The following is an 18,964-nucleotide window of genomic DNA, read 5'->3' on the forward strand; positions in this document are numbered from 1 at the left end:
TGGAGCTTGTTGAATAACTAACACTAATTGCAGGCAGTAATTTCAGGTTTGGAAAACACTTTTGTAGAAACTTGATTGGTTTTGTTCCAGCATGATATAATTAAAAAAAACCCAAACACACGTTATTTGTATTTACCAAGGTACAAATACCCATGCTTTTTGCTGTAGCAAGTTGTGTAGAAGTACAAGCTCTTGCATAGCAAATAAAAGCTGGTGATGCCAAAGGTACAACAGTTGCCAGATTGTGGAATACAGAGGAGCTCCCTCTAATGGTTTTTGAAACTACCAGTAAGAAAGAGTACACTCAACTCATGGTCACGGTGTTTTATACCCGTATGTTAGGATGTGTTTTCTCCTTGGTTACTGTAAATCCTTAGGGCTGGAATGTCAAAACAAAGCTGTGGAGCCACCCCCTAGGCTGAAAGGCTTTTTATTGGGCTTTCCAACATCACCCAATGTCCACGATGCTGCTTCTGTGGAGGGGGTGATGTGGCTGGTAGGGGCAGCTGGCGTACCAGAGCATGGCTCTGGGGAGCAGGCAGGTTCACACGGTAGCTGAACCCAGTTAACATCCTGCCGTGCCCAGGGAGGCCGAGCTCTCCCGCACCTAGTGTTCCCTCCAGCTGTACCAGCTTCTCTCCCTCCTCTGCACCCTGCACCTTTGTCCTGGGATTCACCTGATCACAGGGTAGCGAGCCAGTGCAGCTTGCTAATCCAGCAAAAGTGTCCTTTACTTTCTTTTTACCCTCGTAGGCTAATTTTCTGCCATTTTACCAAGGTGGGTTACTGTATTGAGATGCCAGAATTAAATCTGGAAGAGCAGCAGCAGAGTGTGGTTGGGGGGAAAGAGTGAGGAGAAGCAAGATCTTCCTATTTGGCAGTGGTGAGCTGTTAACTCGGCCCATGCTATCTCCTGAAACTGCTTAGACATGAGTAACCTAAAAGCTTTCTTCAGGTTCTCTAGAACCTGAGCTGGAGGCCCCTAAGGGCTCTGGCACCCCAGGGAAGGGTGTGACGCGGGGCAAAGAGACTGGGTGAGTACAGATCAGTGATTTTCCTGTTTGCAGTTTTCTGAGGTTGCTTCAGAGTAGCACTGATCACTCAAAGGCGGTGCTCAGTCACCTCCGTAATTACGGCACAGCCCTTCTTGGCTCGTGTCTGGGTTATTTGTTTCTCAGCTGCAAGAAACTCTTTCTGCACCTGTTTCATCTGACTTGGTTTCTTTAAGGCCTCTAGGAATTTATCAGCTGGTTTTCCTTTGTGGCCCTGGCGTTTGAGTACATTGAGGGGTTTTTGTTGGTTGGTTTGCCAGTTACTGAGTGAGAGGTAAGGGTGTGTATTTCAGAGTTCGGTCTGCTCAGGTCTGGATAAGAGATGGCCAGCAGCTGTTAGTCTGTTTTCAGCTTCCGAGGCATCAAAGGCTCACTTTCTCTCAATTTTCAGATACCATCCTTCCTGCTGGTCCAAGAGAGCTGAATGACAGCACTCCAGCCTTCAGTGCTGGCAAGTTGTTTTCTGCCAACTTTTCCACATGTATTGGAAGAGTGATAGGAGGAATCCTGTCTGTATTCCTGGAGCACTGGAGTAGGAAGCGGCTGTCTCTTGTGGAGTGGTGCCCTGGAGGATTTATGCTGTATCATTCCTTTGTACCTCACAGCAGCTATTTGGCTGGATTTATTTTTGGACAGGAGGGATGCGTGTTAGACAGTTTGAAGGAACCAAGTTAGTAATCAATCACATTTGTAACTCAGCTGGAAGTTCTTGCACTGGGGGATACGTCTGCTGATTGTGTAATGAGAGAGCAAAGAGAGCAAAGCAAGGCAGAGGGGGGCCATGTCAAGCATTGACTGTCTTTACTAGAAAATTCTGCCTGAGCTGGATGTCCTGTGTCTTTGGAAAGATACAGCTACCCCATCTGGAATGAGCAAGAAGGCCGCTTTGCCCTGTGAAATGATCAAGCTGTTCCCATACCTAAGGCTCCTTTTGATGCACGTAAAGCTCCTGGTGAAGTAAATGCAGTGTTGCAAGAACGGCGCAGGGCCTTGGGGATTTACCCTTCACTTTGCCTCTGTCCGTACTGGTATCTTGCTGATGACAGTCACATATATTCTTCTTCTTAAACAGGGTGTTAAATCAGAGAAGAATTTCTTTGTGCTGCTGAAATCTCCTAATTTGTCCTTGTAGTGGAAAAATTCCTGGAAAATATTACAGAGAGAACGATACATTGCTGTGGGATGTACCTGGTAGTATTTTAGAAGAACTGTAGCTTCCAGAAAGAGGTGATGTGTGTTTGTTACTGAGTGCTGTCGATTTAATAATTCATTCTTTTATACACCTTACCCACCAAACAGTTACGTCAGATAGCGCTTTCTTGAAGTTGCCCCACCAAAGGTGGGACGCAATTCTGAGAGGGGAAATGAGAGAGTGAGAGAGAAATGGGATGAGCAGGTGAAAATCAGGCTGGAAGAGGCATGCTTCTAAAAGTGTGCTGACAAGACACAGCACCCTGCGTGTGCCCAACACGGTTCCTTTCCAAGCACACAGGGAGATGGGAAGATCTCAGGCTAGTGGCCACATCTTTTCACCAGTAAGCACCATTAGGAAGAACAGTCGTAAGAGGTGATGTTGTTTAGTACTAGTTCCCTGATTTGATGCTGTTATACTTATAACCTCAGCAGACAGTCTGGATTTGCAGACCTCCATTCTCCTGATCCTGTCGATTACTCAGAATCTGCACAGCAAAGACAGTCTGGATTTCAGGCAACATCGTTGACATATGTTGATACTGTCCTCAGTTGCCTTCCTCTGTTTGCCACAAAGTGAAGCCTTGTTGCAGCGTTCTCAGGCAATATTTTTCCCAGCTCTTTTTCATGTGGACGCATGACATGAGCACAGCTGGGTGCCTGGTGTCTTTCCTTGGCTTTCTTGTAAGCTGATTTCAGATCCTAGCTTTTGATTCAGCCTTGCAGTATATGCTAGGTATAGCCTCACTCAGTAGTGTGCCTGGTGGCAGCCTGCAAATATCCTCACTGTAGTGTTTCTTCACGAGAGCTTTTAGAGCCTATGTGCCTTTCCACAGTGGATGGAAAGGTTCAGGATGTTTCTGTAGGTCCAGCTGCGAGCCTGTAATAGGCAAGATTCCCATTGGCCTAAGGTAATCCTAGCTGCAGAGTGCCAATACTGATTTCCAGGCATGCACAGCAATGCATTAATTAGTTTTAGCTGTGGACAACACTTCAGTGAAGAGGTGACATCTGGGTGTTATAACCCTCGAGCAGATAAAAAACAAAGTAAGCCTGGAGGTTGATCCCCCAGGATGGAAAGCATCATTGGTGATGGGTGGAAGACTGGTAAGGTGCAGTACAAATGCACTCAGGTGACTCCTAGCACATCTTAAGCTAATGCACTGAAAGCTTATGCTTCTGAGCAAGACTGTACAATGCAGTTTTTTGGTTGCTGGTGTGTACTAAGAACCGGTGACCTTAGCATACAAAACTTGAGCTTGTAACAAACCATATCACTTAAAACTTAGCAAATTTCTACACAGATTTTATTTTTCCTAGGCTTCGTGGAAGAAAATTGAAATGGATAAATATCAAGTAAATAATCTTGACATTATTGCAGTAGTTCTAATTCCCTGACTAGTGGCAATAGAAGCTTCAAGTATAAAATTCAGCTGCATAATTCTGCAACCTAATTTATTTCTGAGACATAATTTCCCCTCATTTTTATTTCACTTACTTTACTTATCATTTGAACTTATGGTATAGGGTGTTAAAGTTCCCATTTTCTGTTCTAATCTTTGCAATCCACCAAAGAATTGGTTTGTGCTTTGACTGTATGGTGATGTTGTGCCCCTCACAAAGTTAATTTTGTAATATTGTATTTTAATGATTTAGCCAGTTATATAATTAGGACCTTGGAGACCATAATCAGAGTAGTTCTTTTATGCCAGAATAGTAGCAAATATGTTAAAGATCTGCCAACAGCACCCTTATCCTGTTTTTATGTGTGCATACATGTCAACATGCACACATAAATCTAAGCATCAGCACATGTTATGGAAGAGTGATCCCTGTGTTAGCAATCATGTCTGGTCATGACATTGACAAGCAGGAAGATGAACTCAGCAGAGATTCAATTGTTTATGCTGTTGTTAAAGATCTATTGTCAGCCTGATAGGTCTGGGGTTTGTGCATGGAAAGGCTTGGGAGTCCCTGCTTTTGAGGGTAGTGTATGTTTTGAGGTACTTTCTATGGTTTTAAAAAAAAAAGTTTGAATTGTAACGATTTTTAAATGATGTATGTATTTCTCAAGGTCCGACAAGAATTAGTTGAAGAATATGAACAAGTTAAGAGCATTGTCAACACTTTAGAGAGTTTTAAAATGGACAGACCTGCAGATATCCCTGTATCCTGTCAAGATGAGCCTTTTAGAGATCCTGCTGTTTGGCCCCCTCCTGTTCCAGCTGAACACAGGTAATGAGAGGCTCAAGCAGAGTGGGTGGAATAAAGTTGGGTCACCGTAATTTCATGTTCTTTTTTGAATGTATTTGTAACGTGAAAATCACATTTCATTTACCCCTTAGTCATTTGTAATAAAGAATAAATATAATTCATTGGGGAAAAAAGTAATTAAACGACAGATGGATTTATTGCTTTAGTTCTAAAGAAAGTCACTCCTTTATTCTGGTAGGAGTGACTAGCTAAGTGCCTGGAACTAGAGTATGCTGGAGAGGTAAGTGGTGTCGGTTGCCTTTCTCATGTGCAGGGAGAAAACTTTTCCATTTCAGTTTATTTAAGTAGTTGAATTCATTGATGGCTGAGGAGTCAGTAAAGAGCTGGAACTGAAGGATCTTGACGGACATGGTGGTTAGAAATTGCTCCCTAGCTACAGATAATATGACCTGTGTTTAATCCATTGGTTAGTTTTATTGCTAAACATGTTCTGTTATACATGGTGTTTCTCTTCTGTAACGACCTTTAAGGTAACTTTAGATAGCTAATATTTTTCTCAAAACAGATGCTTGTGCATTTTTTGAAATCCCTATTTTCACCCTAATAGAGCTTGACACAGGTTGTTGGAAACAACAAATCCAATTTAAAAACAGGAATAACATTTATCATGCCAACATTTTTCTAACATTATAATAGCAAAGAATTTTAATGTGTGTATACTCACATAAGCAAAGGAACAAAGTAAAATGAGACATCTTGATTAGCAGAAAGAAGTGCCAAGTTTATTTGAAAATTTATGTGCTTTATGATTATCAAACAAACTGATCTTAGCTTTTCAAAAAATCCTAAGAATCCTAATATTAACGCTGATTACTTTTGTAAGTGGTAAAAATGATTATCAGAATTTTTGTGGTTACGTGAAGTGCAAGATGTATTTATTCTTGTATCTTTCTTAGAGGTAAAGGCCCAATAATTTATCTGCTTTTTTAAGCTGAAATTTAAATCTTGTGCAAATAAGTAAGGAAAATCAGCCACTCTTCTACTCTGTTAAGTTTGATGAAAATGTATACAAAGCAAAATGTAGCAGTTGTATCCAGCAGTGCGTTTAAGTATGTACCCTTTTTAAGCCATATTCCAGGAAACTGATTTTGGAGTTAGCAAATTTTGAGTTACTCAAAACAAGAATCAGTAGAAGGTTTAATAGGGGACACTAATTAAAGTTGGGTGACATTCCTGGCCATTTATTTTAGTTCAATATTTCAAGTCCAATCCCTCGAGCAAAATGACTGTGACACCTTGTCTTAAAACCAAGTTCTTTCTCCTCGTGCCACTGCTGAGTTCTCTTTGACATCGTGGGTGATGCACAGAAGTATGGGTGGTTGCAGTTCGGCTCTGTTTGCTTTTGCTTTCAAGGCAATTTTTACGTTTTGACATTTTCACACAGGGGAATGAAGTTCAGAGGTAGGAGGATTGTTTTAAAATTCTCCCTCCTTTGTTTTGGGGCCTATCAAAGCTATTACAAAGCTATTAGCCAGCTTTTTTTTTTTTTTTTCACCAGGGGTGTCATCTGGTTGTGTAGAACTTGTGCATATGAATGTAACCTAATACAATCTCCTGGTTTGGAGTTAGAAACTACAATTTGAAGACTTTTACTAAATTGTTTCCTCTTTTGTTACATGCGCGTTGGTTTGTTGTAAGATTGGTTAGGAGTACTGATCTAATAGTGTTGTTAATTTTCTTTTTTTTCCACTGTTGAAACTTTTTTTCCTTTTGTATTTTTTTTCTTACTTTGGGTGTCAGACAGAACCAGGAATATGTTGCTGGATTTGCAGTATAGGGAGAGAAGACTTAGGGGCTTGTCAGCTTTAGTAATAATGCACGAAGGGAATTAATGAAATATTAGAATCCTTCCTTATTAATGTTGCTCTTTTTTCACTGTTTTTAGCATGTTTTTGTTGTGGTTGCTTGTTGTTAGGGCTCCACCTCAGATAAAACGTCCCAACCGAGAAGTAAAACCTTTGAGGAAAGAATCACCAGGACTGCAGCCCCGTGGGCCTGCGGGCAGAGCACACGCGGTATCCAAGGGTGAGAAATCTGCAGGCAGCCGTGAAAGGGAATCTAGAGCTAGAGGAAGAGATGACAAGGTAAGAAGTGGGAAAGAACATAGGGGGGAGGAGTTATGATGCAGGGGAGGAGTTATGATGCAGCAGGTGGCAAAGGGAAGCATTCTTAGTTTTAGTTATTTAATACAGATAATAATAAAAAGCCACAATAATCCCGTGCAAGAAAACCTGGTGCTTTCCTCTTGCCTCATGGACAAAGCATGTATCATGGGGATACTTAGTAATAATGACACCAAATTAAGGAAAGTTCTGTCATGTTTGCTCTATCTTGATTTGAGATTTTTTGATAGGGAGGAAGCATGGTGGCCTGTTGCTGGGGGTTTCTTATCATTTCAGTTAGACCATGGGCTTGACTCCAATCTGTCAGTGTCAATCAGATGTAAAGTCCCTTCTCCTCCTTCTCCCCCACCCTTTTTAAAAAAAAAAAAACAACTGAATCCAATTCAGGTAAAGATTTGTAAAGATTTCCATGTAAAAAGTGCAAAAGTAAGACCAGTGCCCTTCTCTAGACTTAAGCATTATGAATGGAGTTCCACAGTACCATTGCCTCTGCCATACCATAGTAAAATTTAGGTATGCCTAGAAGTCCAGGACAGTTCTGTAAATGCATTGATGCTAGGTAAATCTGTGCCAAATTATTTGAAGTTACATATTTGAAAATGGTGTGAGGGAGACGTAGTAAAAGCAAACTCTTAGCAGCTTTCATTTTCTTTAGTTTATGGAAAGGGTTTTGTACTTATTATAGTGTTTAGGAAGATGCTTCTTGGAAAGGCTTTATTTTAAAAATAAAAATGGTGAAATAAATTAGAATAAATTGGAGATTCTTTCCTCTGAAGACCCATGAAAAAGAAGCAGCGCTGAAGTGAAAGAAAAGAAGTGATTCACAGTGATTCACTATCAAGTAGTGATGTCAAAGGCAGGACTGTTTTGTGGCTGAAAAAAATGTCTGTGTGCAAATTGCTGTTTCTGAGACACTTGCATTTTTAAATGTAGCTGTGGAGTCAGTGCCAGGAACCCAAGGAATCTGTGGTATAAATAATACAAGTCGAGAGTGTACTGAAGCGGCTTTACTTTCCTGACAGACAGACATATGAGAAGCCCCTTCCTATGGGGGCACACAATCTTGTACAGGTCTTGATAGATGAACAAGAAAATATTTAGGCCAGTTTTCTTCCAAATGAATTTGGTTAGTCCCTTCGTGGCCTTTCTATTACAGGTTGCTTCTTCACAGCACAGAAATATACGCTTTTTCCATCATGAATTGCTTTTCTGATACACAGGAATTAAGTAATTATTATTAAGTAATTAAGTGATTAATTAAGTAATTATTAAGTAATTAAGTAATTATTATTAAGTAATCCCAGCCCTTATTACCATCAGTAGGTAGGGCCAGGCACATTTTCAGCAGTGCCACTGAGTGACTCCACAGATCAAGCATTTTAGAAATCTCTTTTCCCTGGATCAAGGGAAAGATTTAAAAGATTTAAAATAACAAGTGTGCATCCTGCAAGCTATAAAAAGCTTGTGAAGATCTGTGAAATTATTTACAGTTCTGCCAGCTATACAGGGAATTGGAGTCGTGGTGTGTGACAGGTTCACCAGATGTGCTTGTGTAAGGCAGCCTTCAAAGTCTTAACTCTAATGAGGGTGAATTCTGCTCTCGAAGCTTTCCCGTGATGAGCGTTATAGGGCTTTACTATAAGGAGCCCACAACAACACGACTTGTACAATACTTGTCTCTGGGAATAATGTGATTAGCAACACTGCTGCTGTGAGGCGGAGGAAAAGTCATGAAGGTGTTCAATTTATATGGTACATTTTAAACGCTACTCTTATCTGAATAAATCGGTCACTAGGTGGCAGAAGGAAAATATGTCCGCTCTTCAAAAAATACCAATACATGTGCTCGTTTTCTCCTCTGTCTAGCTACTTGGTGGTTATTTTACTTTCTTTGTCTGGGTTATGTATGCAAAAATCACCCCAGGTTACAAATCCTCACATGTTATATGATGATTTTTGTAAGGGATCCATGATTCTCCTTTGAAGAAAATTTTGAATGAAAGAGGCAGTATCCAGGCGTGGGAAGTGAAAGAAGTTAATGCAACTTTCCATATTTTACACACAGGCATGAAAATAGGTTTAACTTCCATTTCAGTTTTATCCTTTCTTAGTTTGCAAGTGCTTATGTTCTTCCGTTTCTGAACTTAAAGCTACAAGAAGCTTACCTCTGTAGCCTAGTGTGTTGAATCAAAGAGGTTCGGTAACTCTTCATGTTCATTTAAAAATAATAGGGCAAAACTGAAGCTTCAAACTAAGTAACCAAGTATCTCTTTTCTCACAGTAAATGTTTCAGCTCTGTAGTTCTTGGCTTTGGGTACTTGGCTAGGACGACTTAGAACATGTAATGAGCTTGGATGCCTTATCCATTTCCTAAGATGTTGATTGCAGTGTAATAGGTTGTATGCTGTCCTGGCTATAATATCACAATGTAATATGCATATTTATTTGTGATATTTTCAAGATAAATATAGGTCCAGTATGTACGTTTTAGAAGTGTTTTGTCTCACTTGAGGCAAATGCCTTCTTTCACCGTTTCTCCTCCCCAGACCACATCATCTTTTCATTCTGACAGTAACTATCTTGGGATAAGGAGTTTTAACCTGACTATGCCTGTAAAATGACCTTTTGTAGTGCTATATAAAATAATTTTGAACTGCAACCCACCGGATGGTGTTTATCCACTAAACCCTTATATTTACGTGTTCTTTTTTCTGAAGTACTGCTTTCAAGTGCTTCTTCCTTCTTAGTTCCACTGGAAATTATTAGGCTTGTTCTCAGGGTACCTTCTGCTGGATCATTGCCAAGAATTTTAGCTTCTGTTCAATAGTTCAGCTTAAAGAGGTAGCATGAATGCTATCTGTCTGTCTTTTAAAAATTGCATCATACTGTATCTAAACAGTAGAATACTTTTTTAGGAGTACTCTTTAGATTATTTTAGATTGTCAGTGGATAAGGATGGTAGATATTGCAAAGGATATGAAATAGCCAAGGGCTGTGCTGCCATATCAGTGAAGTGAATATTAAAATCAATGAAGATATGACTTAAAAATTTAATTTTTTTTTTTGCTTGATTATTCTGATGTGCGTCATCACATGTGAGATGAGTTAGTAGCATTTAAGTGCTTCCATGCATTTGGACTGGAAGGCTGCATAATCTCCATCTGAGAACGCTGAAAGAACTGGTAGGTGAAATTGCAGGGTTGGGAGCAGAGATTTCCAGTAAAATTGATTGGGTCTGCTGTTGTCTCATGTGAATTGTGAGTTGTGTTGACTGTGCCTGTATTTAGAAGGGGAAAGGAAAAGTGATCCAGGCACAATTTTATCTAAACAGTGTGCAAAGTTTTACAACAAATTTAGAATGGACGAAAAGTTGAAGACTTGGGACTAACTGAAAAGTGTAATAAAGTGAAATATGGTTTCTTAAGCAAACGTGTTGCCTTTGCCAGCACTTTTTTTAGAGTTCTAGTTAATGTCTTAGAGAAAGAAATTCATCTACCTGGATGCCACGTGGGAAGCAATTAGTTAATCTAGTGAGTGCGTGGTGTAGAATTGTAAGGTGGGGAGGAATTAGGCAGCAAGGGGAATGTAAACAAGTGGTATACACTGAAAGAAAAAGTATCAGTCAACTGGCAAATCATTTATGGATTTCCTCAAGACTAGAGATTGACTCTTGTTTTATATTTAAAATAATGACCTTGACACAAAAAAAGAGGCATGCGCTAAATTTGCTGATGACACCAAGTTGGGAAGCACCATCACAAGAAGAGCCGAATGAGGCTGTCGTACAGGAAGAATGGGATGACTCTGGAGTCATGGAAATGGGATAATGTTCAGCGGTGACGAGCAGCAGGCTGTGTACTTGGAGAGTATAACAAGAATTTCTGCTAGAAGCTGGGAGCTCAGCAGTGGAGGAGAAGAAAGATTTGGACGTATCAGCAGAAATCAGATCAGGCTGAACTTTCGTTTGGCACATCACCTTTTCCTGGTGGTGACGGGAAGGGCTGGCTGCCGGAGTGAGGCACAGCCAGGTGCCATCTTTGGCTTTGGCAGCAAGGGGCGGAGAGTACATCTGGCAGTTGTTCGATGTTTGTGTGTCGTGGGAAGAGCCTGCTGGAAAGCAAGATGTCTTCAGGACCCAGTTCTGGTCATTGCACCAAGGTTATCCTACGTGATTGATCTGTCTGAGGCTGAGTGTAAGGTGGCAGTATGGTATAGCTATGCAAACAAATGTAAATGAAATCCTTGGCCCAGTTTGTTGCGGTGTTACCAGCAGAGAGAAGAGATACCCGTACTATTATTGGAGGCCCTGGTGAGACAGCAGCTGGAGTATTTTGCGTGCATTTCTACAACTGTGCTCAAGAAAGATGTGTTAATATTAGAAGAAGGGAGAAAAAAAAAGGGTTGCCAAAGTGAAGAGGTAATTGTGTTCAGCTTGTGTTCCAAGAAGAGACTTACTTGGTTTGGTAAATGAAGGCAGAGCACACGCGTGCTGCAAGTCTATCAGGGTGGTGGACACATCAATGAGACAACTGCTAAAACTAATGCACGAACTTAGTACAAGAGTAGAAATACACTCATTTTGTAAATAAGGTTTTTGTTCCAGTGGGCTAGTGCAGGTCTGATAGCTCCTCCTGATGGAAAGCCCAGAAAATTTCTAAATGTGTTTAAGTCAGAACTTCGTTGCTGAGGAGGTGGTTACGTGATGGGATTGCCAAGGGGACTGGCTGGGAGTATGTCCCTGCTGCCATGTACCTCTGTCTGTTGGCATACCTTCTTAGAGAGAAGCCATCACAGCAGCTTTATTTAAAGCTGTTTTGAGGAAGTAATACCACAAGAAGAGATGAGGATATGACTGGAAAAATTATCCTTACTCCTGCTGTCTGGATTCAGGTGACATTTTTTTAAAATTACTTTTTCTAGTCTCTGCTCACTTACCTGCTGACTGAGGACTGCATGTTGGACCAATTTGGGAACAATACTAATAATCTTACTACATGTGAAAACTATAAATACTTTAAATCTTGGTTTAATTCCGGAACTGAAAAAAAATCGAAACATTCAGTGTCACTGAAATGGTAGCCAGGGTGGTGCTGCACGCACATCTCCCAGTTGGCCGCCCTTCTCCCTCCGTTGGCGAGCCGTGCCGCAGGGAGCAGGAAAAATAACTCTCCCAGGAAAAGTAAGCACCACAAGCCCCGGTAGCTGGGGTTTCGGGGCCCGGCCCCGGATGCAGCCGCGGGAGGCGGCCGGGCGCGGGGGTGCGCCACCACCCCGCGGGGGGGGGGGGGGGGGGGGGGCCGGGGCCGCGGGCGCCCCGCCGTGCCGTGCTGCCGCCCCGTGGTGCGCCGGGGTTGCCGGCGCCCTCCTTGCCGCGGGGCCTTTCTTTCCCCTTCTATTTCTAATTTTTTCCGCGTCTTTGAGCGGCGTCACACCCGGGCCCGGTGTCGCCTGCGTTGCCTGATTTGCGGGTTCACCGCCTTTCTGGCACAGCAAAGGGGCTGCGCGCAGATCTGCCAGCCGGGCTCGGGGGCTTGAGCTGCTGCTGCTTCAGCCTCCTCCACAGTGCACTGCAGCCACCCGCCCTGCCTTTTCCTGCTTTTTAAAGCCTGCCTTCACTCTGTTTCACCCAGAAAAAAGAAAACTTCCGATTTTTTTTGAGAGGTGCAGAAAAATTCTTCCACTAGAAAAACCAGTCCATTGCAAAGGAATAGAAGTGTGTAACAAAGACAGACAGCAAATACCTTTCATCTAATTGTCTTTTTTTCCCTTCTTTCTTTTTTTATGGTTACATTTGGATTCCATTTGCTCTCTCCTGAAATCTTCCAAACTCTACAGGGCTTTTTTCTCTGTTTCCTTTTTACGCCAGACCATTACATTTTTGACACCAGCTTTTTCTCTAAACACAACTTTCAGCTTCATTTGCATTGCAAAAAAACTGATCTGGGAGTACTAAACAACACAGAGTTCACTTAGAAGCAAGTAATAAAAATAGTGGGAAGATAAACTGCTCCCTCTCAGGCCTCGTGGGCAAATGGCAACTGGGAGGGGTGTAATCGCTACCTTTTTCCACTGCAAGGTTATTTGTGTGTCTCCAGCTGCCTCTCAGCCTGCCTTTGCCTAGGCTGCTTTTGTCCAGCCAGCTGGGATTCTTTAACTTGCTGCTGATAGTGTTTAGAAACTGAGTTAAGAGTCCTAAAGTAGCTCCCTACTCAGCCTCCTTCATTAAAACAGCGCAGCTGCTTTTCAGGCACTGCCGAATGCTGCCGTTGAGCTGCGAGGAGAAGCGGTTTCCTTCTGAAGTGGGAGAGGAGGAGCATGAGCCCTGATGCTTCAAACGGAAAATGTTACTTCACCCCCATAAAGGCTGAATGGCACCATGGAAGTATTAACCAGAAACTCTGGGCCATGGGGGCAGAGGCAGTGGGTAACTTGGTTGCTGAATCAGCATTGGCATGCTGCAGAAATTACTGTAGTTCAAAGAAGCCTGGGTGACTTGGGAGCTTCTTCAGGGCTTTTGGTGCAGCCCTTAAATAAATAGGACCTTTTAAAAGCATTTTAACTATTTATGGAGCTGGCCCGTGAATGAGAGGAGGAAAATAGATAGTTTGTGAAAAGGAGAAATTACTGGGCAGGAAGGCTTTAATTAAACAAGGGGAGAGAATCTTCCTGGTTTGCCTCCATCAAAGGCAATGGGTGTAACAGCTTTTCTGTTCCTTTTCAGTGATGATGGGGTGCCAGTTGCTTAGCTCTGACAGGTAGCGTGGCAGGTGTAGCATCTTCAAAATATGCTTTGGATGCTCTGGTCTTCAGCCAGGAGTTAATGTAGCATTAAGTCATGACACAGCCTGCTTTGTGAGTCTGTTTCTGCATTCATACCTTTGGCTGGCCAGGAAGAGTGTCAGTTGTCTAAAGAGTAGTTTAGCACTGTTAGGAGAGTCTGGTTTGCTGCTTTAAAACAAACCAACCAACCGTGATATGTAATGAGCTCTGATGGAGTTTTATCACTGTGAGCTGCATTTGTGAAGGAAGCATGGTGCTGTTGTGGTGGAAGCAACCACAGGTGTTTGGAGACTCTTTATGGAGCATAGGGTGTGAACACGTTGGTTTTGCTGGCCATCGTGGTGCTGAGATAGCTGTGTTAAAGCTTGATACCTTCTTGTGGCTTCTACAGAGGTGAACCAGACAACTTTGCTATATATTGCTAGTAAAGGATATGTTGAAAGAATAATGTCCTTATGAGCCTGTATGACTTTCACTTCTAGGGAAAGAAAATACCCCAGGAAGTTGGTGATGGGGAAATTCCAAAATTTGATGGAGCGGGTTACGACAAAGACTTGGTCGAAGCTCTTGAAAGGGACATTGTATCAAGGAACCCAAGCATTCATTGGTATGAGGATTTTCTCAATTTAAGTATTTTTGCTAGTGAGGAGAAGGAGAGATATTATCCTTCTTCTACCTCTTGAAACAGGGAGCCATCATAATCTTCTACAGATAAGCAAAACAAGGTCTTTTGGTTTTAACAGTTTGTTAATTTGATTACAGTTAAGCTTTTGTTGCTAACTGGTATTATGTGCAGTATATCCATTACAGGTACTGCTGAAATGAAAGTACACTCCAGAGAACTTTAAAGATACCGCTTTGGTGTTCACATTGTCCAAACCAATTTTTAAATTAAGCAGCTCTGGGTAACTTGAGTTGAAAATCATTTTTTCCCTACCTTCCAAAAGTGGATTCAGTTTTAGGTCACAGGATTATAGGAGTGCTCTCATGAGGCATATTCTGGCATTCTAGAAGAGATGGTACTAAGTGAAAAGCTTTTCTATTTTTCTTGTATAAAAATAGAAGAAATATTATTGTATGGGAATCTTAAACAAGTTTCTTCATCTTGCACAGGGATGACATAGCAGATTTGGAAGAAGCCAAGAAATTATTAAGAGAAGCTGTCGTTCTTCCAATGTGGATGCCTGATTTTTTCAAAGGGATCAGAAGACCTTGGAAGGTGGGAATTTATTTGGTGTTTTAGTAAATGGCAAGCTGTAGTTATGTATGTCTGCTGCTGTAATGTGTGTGGATGCCTGTAGCAGAAGGCTAAAACGGCAAATGGGAGAGATCAGGAATTTGTTCGTGAAATCCTCTCGTAATGATTCATGTAAAATGCACTGAAAGAAATAGCTGGAAGTGTATGCGGGCTTTACAGTAAATCAGAATTCTTTTGTATTTACTCAGTCATAGCTTGTTGACATTATAATACTTTCTATATGTCAGCCTGTACATGAGAGCAAACATGTAGGGTATATTGACAGAAGCAGAAATGCTTAATAGACAGCTCTGTTTAGAATTATGGTGGCCACTCTTCAACACTTCACGGAGGAAAGCAGTCCTTGAATTGTTTTATTCTGCATGTGCCAACTATCTCTCACTCAGACTGCAAACTGCAGGCTGGATGGTGCAAGGAAGCAAGGAAAGAGGGGGCTAATCTTGAGTGGTGATTTAGCTTTGCAGCTGGGCATAGTTACTGCAGGAGTGGGAGAAATTCAAAGTGGGAGAATGAGCTGCAAGTGGGGCAACAGGAAGGATATAGGACTGAGCTGGCTTGGCTGATGGACCAGAGGTGAGCCCAATCTGGGCCTTGCTTAGAGCTAGAAAGGAAGAGGAGGGAGGAGGTTGCTTAGTATTTCTGCAAACAGAAAATAAAATTATCTTACTTTTGTTGTGGGATGGATTGACACTTGTTTTGGGAATAACTAGTTGCAACACAAGGGCTTTCTGGTTACTGAGAAGGATTACTGGGGAAAAAAGACTGTTGAAAATTGTCTGTTATTCTGAGCCTGCAAGGCAATGGCATGTGTAGGGAATGCTGTGTACCTGAATAGTTTCAGTGGTTTAGTACGCTGGTTGAGCAGCATATGTCAGATCTTGTGTTACTAACACTTGCCCTGCCTTTTCCTGCTTGGTCCTTGTACTTCTCTGGCTTATACTTAGGTCTGACCTTCAAAGCTGTCCTCCTCCAGCCTGAGCCAGTCCTAGATCCCCGTTATTCTGCTTATTTATGAAACAAATCCCTGCGGGAACTGAGGAGTGGAGGACTTGTCATTCTTGGGGCTTGTGTCTATAGACAGTAAAGAAGGGAAGCCGGAAAGAGTGGGAGCTGACGGCGGTGGCTGGGAGATTGCTGCTTGAGGGCTATTCTTGGAGGTTTTAGTGAGTTGCAGGGTTTTAGTGAGTTGCAGTTGGAGATTTAGTGAGTTGCAAACCTAGAGTCGGCCCAAACCTAGCCCCAGGCTATATGGCCTTTGGGATTTTGAGTGCTTTTGGTCAGTACTAGTGGCCTTGAGGTTCACCTTAAGGTTAACGGAGCTGTCAGCTTGGATAGAGCCTAGATATCGTGAGTTACAAGTGTTGGGTGAGATTTTAGAGTCTTTCGAACAGCTGAATCGCTCTCTTTTCCCCTTGGCATAGAGGAAGTTGATCCATACCCTTATTACAGACTAGAGGGGCCCCACCTGTCCAGTCTCAAAAACTTTTAAGGGAGTGAAGAACTGCTGTGCTTTTTTTCACCTATTAACATGCCTAAAAGATGTAGTGGCCATCTTATTACAGACTACAGGGGCCCTGTCTGTCCAGTCTCAAAAACTTCTAAGGGAGTGAAGAACTGCTGTGCTTTTTTTCGCCTGTTAACATGCCTAAAAGATGTAGTGGCCATCTGTCTTTAAGGCAGGTATCTCAGCAGACTGCAGGGAACGTGAAGAGTGCCACTGGCCCCAAGTATTGTGGCAGTGAATAAAGAAACAACAGCCTGGTCTTTTAAAGAGTTACAGTCTCCCATCTCTTTGCGCAAGATTATCTTTTCCTACTGAGCAGCATTGCCTCTGAAAACTAGGTGGTTGTAGGCATGGAAAAAAATTCTAAGATTATTTCCTCTCTTCAGTCTGAAATGCAAATTGATTTCTGACGAGTCCATGAAGAGTCTTCATTGTTAGCCTTTTCCCTGGTGACTTGTGAAGCTGTAACTCTTCTGAATTTATTTTTCACACAGAACAGCATGTATTTTCTCTACTGTTGACCTCTGACTGTGCTACAAGGATGAGAAGTTTTGAAGGGAAGACTGTTTCTTGCAGTAATCAGTGTAGCAGCAGGCATTTGTTAAGCCTAGGCATTCAGGACAATAATTCAGGGAAAAGGCAGCCAAATCTGTTTTTGGATGTTTAGACTCTCCTGAGAACAATTCCCAAGACAGCCCTCACAGTCTGTGCCTGCATTCAGAGGACGGTGCCTTGTATGAAGGAGCCAGCTGTCTTCCCTGATTCAACACAGGTGCTGGTATTTGCAGCCATGGGTTTCTGAGTGTCTATGGGCTTGCTCTTTCTTTTTCTCCGAACTATTTTGTGCCAAGAAGGCCTGGTTGCTCACTGTGCTTCCCACTGCTTTGCTAGTGATTGTTACAACAACAAGAAGTAACCCTGCAGTGATTTCATCAAAACACTTACTCCCTGTGGTGCATTTCAGCTTCTTATTGGAATACTTTGGATTAACAGAGCCTTAGAGGAAGAATAAAGAAGTCTTTGTGTTTGTCAAGGATTTTAACTAGTGAGTAAGTGGCAGCCTCCTGGCTTGCAGAGAGAAGGAGCAATGTGATCCTGTGTGTTTCTGTTTGAAACCATGCACATCTTGTTTTGCTGAGAACTTAAGTTCTTTTTTTTTCTTTCTTTTTTTTAGCTGATATTTCTCTCTCTTTATCCCCAGAGAGCTTGGTTTTCCCCTGGCTTTACACCTGGTGTGGCTGCTTTGCACCTGTGTTATGCACATACATAATGCCACCAGTATCAAGTACTAGGTAACGCTCACTGTAATAGTTACACAGGAGGTGCAAAGCGATGGGCTTCGATTTCAGCAGTGAGCGGCATGTGTAGCTGAAGCCAGAATTTGACCTTCCATATTAATGGAGGACCAAAGCAATATCCAAAAAAATGATGTTAGCCCTTTGTATCACCAGGTCCTGCAGTAAACACAGTTTGTCAAACACAGAAGTCAAGTGTGATTTGAACTGAGGTGAGGGTTGTTTTAAAATATTAAATAAACACAATTGAAACTTGGAGAGAACAGTAATTAATCTCTGACCTGCATATCACAGGCTGAGTAATTTTCACCCAGTTACTCCAGGGTTGTACTTGCAATATTATTATAATATCAGTATGACTGTGCAGCAACTCAAATCACAGTATATGTCTGAATGTTCTTGGGGAGAAAAAAGTCCATTTACTTTTTATGCTTGCTGCTCTGGAGCTTAGGAAGCCTTGGGCAGCCTGCGGAGTGACATTGGACTGTTAGCTGTATGGATGGAGTGTGAACATTTCTAACTTAATTTACCAATGAATGTATGTTGAGCTTGCATTAGCTAAGTGTTAAATGGCAATAAAGGTATTAAGAGTTAATGGAAAATGGAGTACAGAGAGGCTATTGCTTTTGAATACTACATTTTTGAATAATTGCGTTCCCGGTTGATTTGTTTTTATAGATCTCTCCCATGTCATTCTTTGTGCTTTTCAATGTAAATTTTTGTGAGGAACAGATGAAATCTAATTTGTTTTGTGGCTTGCATTTAACAGATATTTTATTGCTGTGGCATTTTATGTAAGTTATTAATTGCAAAGGACATTATGATGTGCAATTCTAATTCTAGCTAATTTGATTACTCTTGCAACACAGTGCAACTTTACTTTAGGAAACTCTTGTTAGCATGTAAAAAGATCTTGAGGTTGAGAGGGGGAAAAAACCCCCAAGCTCCTTGAGCACTACATTTTCATAGTGCCATGCTCAAAATCACAGTGCCTTATTCTAGTGCTGTACAGGGACGGAACACTGTGTTGTCCCTCCCCAGCACTGCTGCTGAAAGAGTTGGGAAGATAACTGTGTTTAGAAGTATTATCAAGAGGGATTAACCAGTCTCAGTGCTACAATCTTAACATGGGTCCTGAGAGCACAATGTGTCTAGATAAAAAACTGCTTCCGTAATGATAGGTAAATGTGCTGAGCTGCAGAGATGTGTACTCCTTACTCTCTCTTTCAGGTAGACCACAGATAGAAAGACAGTCTGATGATGAGGATGCCAACCTGGGACTTAACAATTTTAGTTCAGTTTTCTAATTTATAACTTTTTGAATAATCACTGAGGTTCATTTGAGGCTTTTTGCGGGACTGAGTGGTAGTCCACATAAGCCACAGTGGCTTATCTGTGAAATAGAAATAGCAGTGCTCTTCTGCCATTCAACAGTGTGGTGAGGATGGTGTTTAATTCAGGAATTGCTAAGATGCAGAAGTATGGCC

The 18,964-nt window shown here is 41.8% G+C and overlaps 1 protein-coding gene across 3 annotated transcripts in view; it reads left to right on the forward strand.

The window, feature by feature from the left end:
* Positions 1–18,964, forward strand: part of KATNAL1 (katanin catalytic subunit A1 like 1) — a 43,040-nt gene that overhangs the window by 13,688 nt on the left and 10,388 nt on the right. For all 3 annotated transcript variants that reach the window (XM_075139827.1, XM_075139826.1, XM_075139828.1), the window contains 4 exons: positions 4,318–4,478; positions 6,433–6,601; positions 13,903–14,027; positions 14,534–14,639. In XM_075139827.1, the coding sequence (XP_074995928.1) occupies positions 4,318–4,478; positions 6,433–6,601; positions 13,903–14,027; positions 14,534–14,639 (561 nt within the window). The remainder of the gene's footprint in view (positions 1–4,317; positions 4,479–6,432; positions 6,602–13,902; positions 14,028–14,533; positions 14,640–18,964) is intronic.

This window comes from Calonectris borealis, chromosome 1 (assembly GCF_964195595.1).
Source record: "Calonectris borealis chromosome 1, bCalBor7.hap1.2, whole genome shotgun sequence".
Lineage (NCBI taxonomy): Eukaryota > Metazoa > Chordata > Aves > Procellariiformes > Procellariidae > Calonectris > Calonectris borealis.